General features: G+C 60.5%; 1 protein-coding gene across 1 annotated transcript in view; it reads right to left on the bottom strand.

Annotated features, from left to right (window-relative positions):
• The window catches only part of CACNG4 (calcium voltage-gated channel auxiliary subunit gamma 4), a 51,141-nt gene continuing 40,741 nt past the window's right edge, over positions 1-10,400 (bottom strand). Inside the window, exons 3-4 of the mRNA XM_055398219.2 lie at positions 6,745-6,885; positions 1-2,595 (exon numbers count right to left, since the gene is read on the bottom strand). Of these exons, the coding sequence (XP_055254194.2) occupies positions 2,075-2,595; positions 6,745-6,885 (662 nt within the window). The 3' untranslated portion in view covers positions 1-2,074. The remainder of the gene's footprint in view (positions 2,596-6,744; positions 6,886-10,400) is intronic.

The raw sequence follows: 10,400 nt of genomic DNA, 5'->3' as shown, positions 1-10,400 counted from the left end.
ACTGACAACCCCAAACCAGTAGTAAGTACAGGATTCACAGGTGTGTAACTGGCGAGACACAAGGGCAGGATGGAAGGGCGGAGGGCATGGGGTTGTGGGGGGGACAGGCACAGGCCGCCCAGAGTCCCTGGGCGTAGGGACGGGTGGGCTTCGACGGGGGCGACTGGCGCCCCAGTGGGGTGGGGAGAAAGGCTGTGACGACCAGAGGCGCTGAGGTGTTCTGCTCCCGGCTCTCTGTCCCTCCAATCCCTTTCCTGGCCCCGAGAGTGGGCCCCGCGTTCTCTGCTAGGACTGGGCGAGAGGTAGGATTCATGGGAACACAGCTTTCTCCATGAAATGATGGGCGCTCCCGGGGAGGCAGGAAGAAGTGGCCAACATGGAGGAAGGACAAGGCTGCCTGCTTTTTGAGATGACCTTGCTGGGGGACGGGCCCCCAGATCTCGCCCCGTCCTTCCAGCCTGGTGAGACGGTGTCAGGGCCTGGAGAGGGAGGGGGCACAGGGTGGGGGCGGGCCGAGCCCGGACACTCCAGCACTTGCGGCCGCACATGCTTGGACGGAGCACACAAAGCCAACCTCGATGGGGGGAAGGGCTTCGAGCAAGCGGAGGGGCCCTTTCACGCGGTCACCGGGGCAGGACAGGTGGGGGCACCCTCTGGGGGCAGCAGAGGAGAGCAGTGACCGTGACCTGGACTGAACTCCTGGGGCCGAGTCCGCCCCGGGGGCCCATGAGCAGGTGGCTGAGGTAAGAGTTTGCTCGTCACTTCTAAGTACGACAGCTACTAGGATCACGGACAACTGCTCTAGAGCCATCGCCAAGTTTCAAAAAGTAAGAAAGGGTTTGTCATTAGAAAGCCTGCATTTGTATAAAAGAGGGTCAGCTCCAGAAAGGGATCCTCTGAGACCGACAGGCTTCCAGGTTCTCTGCTCACTTCTGGGGGAAAAGCGGCTGGAAAAACACCAAACGTGGAACCTGCCAGCCTCCCTTCCTGGGGCCAGGACGTCCACTTAGCTGCTGCTTCCACACTTCCTCACCGATGCTTTTGGGTGGTGGCAGAATAAACAACAGTCACGGGGGTGGGACAGGGGCTGCTGCTACTTTTCAAGACGAAATGAGTGTCCTGGCTTTTCTGATGAGTGACCACCAGGGAAACAGGGCTTTTCCTTGCTGTTCACCCTCGGGTCTCCCTTTCTTGCACAAAGTCCAGGCTCCTGTTGGCAACCCCTAGGAAGGGGGCCTATTCCCATGACCCCCCAGGAAGGACAGTGCTGCTCCTCATGCCAGTGGTCAGGGGTGAGAAAGGACACAGTAAGAGGCCGCTCGGCCACCTTTCCTCTGACCGTAGAATCTTCCAGACTCTGAAGTACAGTCAGCAAATCTACACTTTCTGTGAGCAGAAACTTCCAGAAGTGAAGAGGAAAGCCTTTAACTTATGCCCAGCCCCCCACCTTCAGATACCTCCACGGGCCTCGGAGACCCCAGGCTGAGGGCAGCGGCCAAGGACAGCACAAAGGCAAAAGCACCAGGTCGTCACAGGCTGTGTCCTTAGGATCGCGGCCATCTCAACAACCGGCCGCCGCCAGAGACAGACAGACAGACAGAGAGGCAGGGATGAGCTTCGGCTTCCTCACCTCTGGCTCACAGACACGGGAACCTCACGTCCAAAAGCAGCTGACCAGCGACCGAAGGCTCCAGGGGGCCAGGAAGCTGGGCAGGGAGGGGGGCCCCCGGAACGCTGCTCTTCAGGCAGGATTTGTTCCCAAGAGGAGATAATGGCTCGGTTTTGTTTCCCAGGTGGGTCAGGCCATGCTGCCTCCGGAGTGCTCTGGGACCTCCTGGGAGCTTTCGGGACCCCCCCAGCATCAAAAGCCACATTTGGGGATAAAGTCAGCCACCTCGCTTCTAGTTCCTGTCTCCCCTGGGCTTCGCTCCAAGCCAGCCCTCCAAGCATTTGGGGACCCGGGAGGGTGGGGTTTGGCTTTAGCCTGTCCTCGGTCCGTCCTAGGGGTCAGAGGCCCCGTGGGGTCCAGGCAGCCGATCTGGGGAGAGGCTGGCACGGACAGGGCGGGCAGGGCTCACACGGGCGTGGTCCTCCGGCTCAGCATGCTGAGGTCCTGCTGGAAGAAGCCGTGCACCTGCAGGAAGCCAGCGTCCTGGTCTGGGCTGTAGCTGGCGGCCGTGGTCACCTTGAGGGGCTCCCTGGACAGCGTGTACATGGACAGCTCGCCCATGGGGATGGCCCCGGTGATCTTCAGCCCCACCGGCGACGCATCCCTGGAAGGAGAGGCGTCGGTGGACCTGGAGCTGGACCGCGAGCGCCGGCGCCGGTACCGGTAGCTCGGCATCCTGGCGTAGGGCGACGAGGAGGGGGCCTTGAGGAACTCGCGTCTGGTCTTAAACCGCAGCTCCTTGTTCTTCTCAATGTAAATGTTTACCGCCAGGACGCCCACGGTCTCGGCCACAATGAACGACAGGGCTCCAAAGTAAAAAGACCAGCCGTAGTTGTAATGGTTTTTCTTGTCTTCATCGCGCTTGTCGCTTGGGTCGCCCGTGTTGCTGGAAATGTAGACGATGATGCCGATGATATTACTGAGGCCTGAAAGCGGATCCGAAGGGGGAGGGGAGGGAGAGGTTAGACACTCAGCGGGGGCGGGGTGGGGAGGAGAGTGGGTCAAGTGGGCGGAGCAGGGGCAGGTGGGCGGAGCATGGGTTGTGGGCGGAGCAGGGGCAGGGATCGGTGGGCGGAGCATGGGTTGTGGGCGGAGAAGGGGCAGGTGGGCGGAGCAGGGGCTTGTGGGCGGGGCAGGTGGGCGGGGCGGGGCTGGTGGGGGGAGCAGGGGCAGGTGAGTGGGGCAGGGGATGGTGGGGGGAGCAGGGGAAGGTGGGCGGGGCAGGGGCAGATGGGCGGGGCAGGGGCAGGTGAGCGGGGCAGGGGATTGGGGGAGCAGGGGCTGGTGGGCGGAGCAGCAGCTGGTGGGCAGAGCAGGGGCTGGTGGGCGGAGCAGGGGCAGGTGGGCAGGGCAGGGGCAGGTGAGCAGGGCAGGGGATGGGGGAGCAGGGGCAGGTGGGTGGGGCAGGGGCTGGTGGGCGGGGCATGGTTTGTGGGCGGAGCAGGGGCAGGAATCGGTGGGCGGAGCATGGGTTGTGGGCGGAGAAGGGGCAAGTGGGCGGGGTAGGGGCTGGTGGGCGGAGCAGGGGCAGGTGGGCGGGGCAGGGGCTGGTGGGCGGGGCATGGTTTGTGGGCGGAGCATGGGTTGTGGGCGGAGAAGGGGCAAGTGGGCGGGGCAGGGGCGGTGGGGGGAACAGGGGCTGGTGGGCAGAGCAGGTGGGCGGGGCAGGGGCTGGTGGGCGGGGCAGGGGCAGGTGGGCGGAGCAGGGGCTGGTGGGCGGGGCAGGGAGCAGGTGGCCACTCCCCTATGTGGTATGTCTTTGTTCTGGTTGCTAACTCGTAAGTAAAAGTTCCGTTCCGTTCCGTTCCATCGCTCAGTCGTGTCCGACTCTATGCGACCCCGTGGACTGTAGCCTACCAGGCTTCTCCGTCCATGGGATTCTCCAGGCAAGAATACTGGAGTGGGTTACCGTTTCCTTCTCCAGGGGATTGGTGAATCATAACACACAGGCTCTGAGCCACCCAGTTCCCCCACTGAAGGCAGCTATCGTCGTCTCTTCTGTCCTTTCTATACCCATAGTCAGCCCTTCCCTTTCAGTGTCTCTCTTCCATTTTTTTCTTTGCAGAATGCTCTTTGGCCCCTTGCCTTTTCACTTAACAGTCCCCCCAGGAGGAGGGGCCCTGACAGGACAGTCCTATTCTCACTCTCCCAGCCTTTGGACCATACTTGTCCTGAGGATCACTGTCCACCTGCAATTATTCATGGGCCTGTCTCGCCTCACTGCTGGCCCCTGCATGTGACTCTGCGCCCACAGTCAGAGCCCATGATCCTGGGGATAAACGGGAATGGACGAGAATCCCCTTCTTGCCTGCCATGGCCCTTGTTCTTTGTGACTGCCTGTCCTCTCCACTCTGGCAGGACCTGTGTTTTCAGCTGAGTGTCTCGGGACTCAGTCTCTGCGGCCCCTCTGGTGACTCGCAGCATCTAGAGATGCCTTTGAAGTGGTTCCTCCCAGGGGCACAGGCAGCTGCTGAGGGCACCTCGCTTTTGAGGCCGACAGCCCTGTGCTCAGCCATGACTTTGGCAGCATGTGCCTTCGGGAAAGCCACCTGGCTACCTACCTGCCATCAGGAGCTGGGATGACAGGCCTACAGAGCACCTGGCACTGGTGTTAGTGGAAGTCTCCTTTCCTTCGTTCCTTGGCGAAGGAAAGAGGACAGTATTCGAATGTCACAGCAGGGACTTCTTTAGGGGTCCACACCTTGAGAAACCTGACTGCTCCAAGGAGGAAACAGGATGCCCATGCCCTCCTGCCTCCTCCCTGTCCTGGGCCATGGTGAGGAGAAGGAGGGGCCGACTTCTAAGGAGACCCTAAACACAGGCTCTGCTTCCCAACATGGGCGTACACCTATACACATACACACATGCTCCACACACACCACCCCCCTCAGATACACACACACACATATGCTCCACACACACACACATCCCCAATCAGATACACACACACACACACACGCTTCTCATACACATGACCCCCCTCAGAAATAAACACAGATACACACGCTCCACACACACATCCCCGCTCAGACACACACACACACACATCCCCCCTCAGACACACACACACAAACATACTCCTCACACACACATATTCCTCCTCAGACACACACACACATATGCTCCACACACACACACATCCCCAATCAGATACACACACACACACACACGCTTCTCATACACATGACCCCCCTCAGAAATAAACACAGATACATACGCTCCACACACACATCCCCGCTCAGACACACACACACACACATCCCCGCTCAGACACACACACACACACATCCTCCCTCAGACACACACACACAAACATACTCCTCACATACACACATTTCTCCTCAGATACACACACATGCTCCAGACACACACATCCCTGCTCAGATACACACACATACATCCCCCTTCAGACATACACACACACGCTTCTCACACACACATCCCCCCTCAGAAATAAACACAGATACACACGCTCCACACACACATCCCTGCTCAGATACACACACACATATCCCCCCTCAGACAGACAGACAGACAGACAGAGACACACACACCCCCTCAGATATAAACACACATACACATGCTCCACACACACACATATTCCCCCTCAGACACACACACACACACGCTCCACCCACACATCCCCCCTCAGATACACACACACACACACATCCTCAGACACACGTACCCGCTCACACACACAGACTCAGATACACACGTGTATTTACTGCCCTGGAAGGAGACAGAGCTGGAAGTGGGGGAGCAGGAAGAGCACAAGATGGCAGCCAGGAGCCCTGGCTGAGAGGTTCTGAGCCTGACCCTGAACTGCTCTGGCCCCAGCTCTATGAAAAAAGAAAAAGTCACCTTCCGTCTCTAACAGAAGCCGTGAGAGGAGATGGGGGTGAGGATGACCGCTGGGACCTGTGTGGGCCAGGCACCTGGAAAGGAGGCAAGGCCGCCGGTGACTGGAGTTCTCACTGTCTCCCTCAGGCGCCCCGGCTGGCTTAGGGTTCAGAGGCCAGGTGCAGGGGGCAGATGGGCCTGGGCCGAGCTGGGCCTCGTGCTCACCTGTCCCCTGTGCCGCACCCCCTCACCAGGCTGGTATAAGAGAAAAGGCTCTTTGAAAGGAAAACACCAGTTAGGACACTGCCAGGAGCTGCGATGACAATTTAGGGAAGAGTTGCTGCACTTCCTTGCATTTCTGGCATCAATCCACTGGAACCAGGCCAAGAAATCAGGTGTCCTGTTCCAACCAGCAGCCCTGGGACCTTGGCTGGACCGTTCTGCTCACTCCTGGGGGCTGCCTGGGGTCCGGAGGAGGTCATGGCCGAGCTGCGTCCCTCAGATGCCCCCTCCCTGCCCACACCAGCGCCTCAGGCCTGCCGGGTTCTCCACTGGATGGGGTGTTCTCCATGTCTGCAGCGGCGAGGCGTGTAGTGTGCTGTCTGCAGCCGGGCTCAGACGAGCGAGTGAGAAGCCACTTTGGAGCCGCCGGGAAGGGAGTGATGTCTCTTGGCCAGGAGACGTGGGCAGTCAGGATGGGCAGGGGAGGCTTCATCCCTAACCCTAACCCCTCACCTCCTCGCTCACCCTGCCCTAGGCACACTGGCTTCTCTGCTTCTGCACCCTCCCTGGCCGTGTGCCCCTCACCTGTCTTTATGTGGGCAGCTCCTTCAGGGCATGGCTTCTGAGAGTCCCTCTGAGTCCCTCCCTGACCCCCACCTCAGCCAGGCTCCCCTGAGACAGGCTTGTTAGGCACCCCTTTGTGGCATTTTGCACACCTGGACTCGCTATTATTATTTTTATTTGAGGTGGAGTTCATAGAACATAAAGCTAACCCTTTAAAGTGCACACTTCAATGTCATTTAGTACAACCACCACCTGTATCTAGTTCCTGATTATTTTATCACCCCAGAAGGAGGCCTGATACCCACTCGGCCTCTGCGCCCCACTCCCTGCCCGCCCCCTTGGACTGCTGAGGTGAGTTACCCACAGGGATTTTTCCATCTGCCTGCCTGCTCCCCTGACCCCCGGGTGAGCACTCTGTGCAGCGGGGACCCGGGCAGACAGCTCACCTGCGGCCACGAAGAGGATGCCGGCGCTGAGCACGATGTTGTTCTTGCGGCTGTAGAACCTGCCGGCACCAATGCAGAGCCCACCAAGCAGGAGCAGGATGGTGCTCAGGATGGGGAAGACGCTGGAGGCACGCACGATGCCTGGCCGGCAGAGACAGAGCAGAGAGGTCATGAGACCGGCCGTCCTCGCGGGCCCACCCGGGGGGCATGGGGGAGCCCCCTGACCTTGAAGGTTCCCCTCCAGCCCCGTAGACCTGAGGTAGGGAGGGAGTGGCTGGTGGGGGGCAGACTGGACCAGCAAGTGATGGCCCTGGCCTGCGGTCACTCCCCTTTGCCCGGGTCTCTCTTGGCCTCTCCCTGGGTGTGGGTCACACTTCTGCCAGCCAGATGGGAGGAGAGCCCCTTAGTGCCCCAGGGAGGCCACTGGGAACACTGGGGGACGACCCCTCACAGCCTCCTCCATGTGGTAGTTCATTATGGAGGCCTCAGGAAGGGACTATGCTGCCTTGCCGAGGGTGTATGAGAATCTGTGGAATAAGATACACAGAGCACGTAGTAGGGCCCCAGGGGATACGTCCACTCCCAGAGGGCCAGGCGGGCGGGAGGAAGGGCAGGGGCGGGGGACAGGAGCCCTGAGCTCGCCTCCCAGCCGGGCAGAGAGGCCAGCCCATGGGACTGGAGCGCTGGCAGGCCCCCCTGTAAGCCAGCTGAGTGGGTTTGCTGCTTTCATCCTCTGAAGGCAGCGCTTGTCTCCCTGTTTGTAAGCCCACCAGTGTGTGCCCTCCTGCACAGAGAGGGGTTTGTGTGGGGCATCAAATGAGGCTCTTCTCTCTGCCACTGCCCCACCCCCCCCCTTCTTGCAGTCGCCGCACTGGGGGAGTTTTCCTGTGGGCTTCTGAAACGCTCCTCTGATGTGTGCTGGCCAGCACGGTGGCCGGGGCCCTCTCGAGGCCTTGGTCCTGTGGTGGGTCCGAGGGGCTGGAGGCGGGGAAGCCTGGAGCCTCTAACGTCGCCAAGGTCGGCCAGGCCCAGAGCCGTCGTGCACCCTGCCCGCCTGTCACGTGAGGGCCATCCCTCGCCACGTGGGCTCGTCTAGAGTGCTGGACATGCGGGCACCAACCGAGGTGCAGGCCAGGTCTTGCACAGAGCAGGGCTGATATCCAGCCCACTCCTGGCCACATCCAGCCCTGGCAAGGATGCATCTGCCCAGAGGCACGCCATGGACTCTGGGAGCCCTGACACCAGCACTCTGCGGTTAGCACAGAAACCTCCCACCGAGCCTGAAATGTGGAGCCTGGGAAAGGGGGTGCCAGGCCCAAGGCAAGGGGGACAGGGACTCTAGAGGCCAGTGGGGCTGGCGGACAGAAATGGCAGAGGATCAGGGAACACAGATCGGCTGGCCGCAGTGCCCAGGGCCTTGGCCTATCCTGGAATATTACCTACTTCCTCACTTCCTAAGCTCACGGGTACCTGCTCTCTGGAGCTCAAATTCAGGGCCAGTTCTTGTTGTTTCTGCAGCCTTTGAGGAGAACACCAGGCCCCTGATGGAGATCAGGTCTGCCCTCCCCACTCCACCAACACTTGAGGTCACAGTCCTGGAGCCAGCACCCTTCTCTTCCTTGGGCTCCTTAATGAACCCGCTGGTCTCCCCATAGAGCACGATGGAGGAAGCACTTCCTTCTCAGGATAGCTTCCATCGCTGACGTGCCCTCATTTCATTTGGGTAACCACTGCTCGGCCCTCCCAGTCTCACACCTGGCTCTGGACACCCCAGGGGGCTTATGGGCAGTATAAGCCTGGCGCCGGGCACCCTGAGGGGTTTGTGGGTGGTAAGCCTGGCGCCGGGCACCCTGAGGGGCTTTCAGGCAGTGTGAGCCTGGCCCCAGCACCCTGAAGGGCTTGAGGGCTGTGTGAGCCTGAGGCCGGGGAGTGCGTGGGCGGTGAGTGGGCGGCACAGGCTCGGCTTGCTGCTGCTGGTCCTGGGCCACCTTTCTCCCCTCTGCTCTGGGCCTTGGGTGGCTGACACCAGGGACCGGATCACTAGGGTCCCTTCATGCTGGCTTTGGAGACATTCCTGCCCTGGCGTCCTCCTGAGGACGAGGACGGGGCTAAGGTGGCTGTGTTCCTTTGTCAAGCCACAGCTCCTGCCTGGTAGCCCAGGCCTCACAGCTCCTCTGATCCAGGCGCCCATACCTGCCTCTGTCGCCTGCTCAGGCCAGGGCCAGGCGTCCTTCTGCTGCTACCGCCCGTGTGTGCACTGCCCCTCCCTGATCCCTGCACATCTTTGTAATTAGTCCTTCACTAAACGCTCTTCCTTCCTCCGGTCTGAGCATCTCCTCTGCTTCTGGTGGGGACCCCAGGAAGCCACACGTCTGACCTCTGGGCTGACGTGTCATGGGGCCCGTCCAGAGACCCCAGCCCTCTGGGGACCAGGGTGGGGGCAGGGCAGGGGGTAAAGAGGAAGAGCCGGTGCCAGTTAACCTCAGGTAAGTTCAAGCGGGGCTTCCCTGGTGACTCAGAGGTTAAAGCATCTGCTTCCAATGCGGGAGACCCGGGTTCAATCCCTGGGTCGGGAAGATCCCCTGGAGAAGGAAACGGTAACCCACTCCAGTATTCTTGCCTGGAGAATCCCATGGACGGAGAAGCCTTGTAGGCTACAGTCCACGGGGTCGCATAGAGTCGGACACAACTGAGCGACGGAACGAAACGGAAGTTCAAGCGGGAAGTGGGAGGGAACACACGCTTCTCTGGTGTCCCCTTCCCCACAGTCCCAAAGCCCGGCAGTGGAGCAGATCTGCCCCCAGAGCCTTGGGAACCGTCTGCCTGCCCTGGTGCGTTCTGAGTCAGGGCTGAGCACCAGTGGCCACCCTAGATGGCTGTGCAGCCCGCACACTGCGCGACTCATGGTGTCATTCACGCCACAGCCTGTGCCAGGGACGTCCCCTAGCTGTGCAGTGTGCGGCCTGCACAGCCACCTGTGGCAGCCCCGTGGAATGCACGTGCTCGGTTCCGTACTGACCCCCAGAAAGCAGGAAGAGAAGAGGCGAGAAGAGGAGAAGGGGCGGGGGAGGGAGAGGAGGCAGAACCGGCAACATTGTTTCCGGTGCTGGCTCTGGACGCCATGGGAACCACATGCTGTTCTGCTTCACGAGATGACTCAGAACCAGAGTCCTTTCTCTTAGAAAAAACGATCCATAAGCAGGTGCAGAGTGAATTGTGTTCCCTCTGTGGACGCTGGTATCGATTCTTCATAAATGAAGCCGGCCCAGCTCCCGGGGGAGCAGATGGGAGCAGCTCTGCGTGTGTCTGGCTGATGTGGAAGGGGAAAACGACTTCAAAACCATGCTGTTTTTCCATTTCCAGGTTCCTCCCCCAGCTGAGGCTCCATTCTTCCTCCCAGGGAGGTAGCCTCAGCCTGGGGATGAGATCTGGATTTGGGGCGTGGGGCTGGGTTTGTCCTCTGACTTCTGGTTCCAGTTTGGGGGCCAGCCCCATCTCAGGACCTGGGCAGGGGGCTCAGGGGCAGAGATGGGGGCTCCACAAGTTAGTGCTGGAGAGACTTGAGGCCCATGGACCCAAGGCTAGTCCCACAGGCTGCCTGGCACCCACCGGCTGTCTCAGTGTGCGATTTAATCTAACTTGTCAAGAATAGATTG

The sequence above is a fragment of the Moschus berezovskii genome, chromosome 20 (assembly GCF_049115385.1).
Source record: "Moschus berezovskii isolate FMDL1 chromosome 20, NW_MosBer_1.0, whole genome shotgun sequence".
Taxonomy (NCBI): domain Eukaryota; kingdom Metazoa; phylum Chordata; class Mammalia; order Artiodactyla; family Moschidae; genus Moschus; species Moschus berezovskii.
This window is presented reverse-complemented; position numbering and strand designations above follow the sequence as displayed.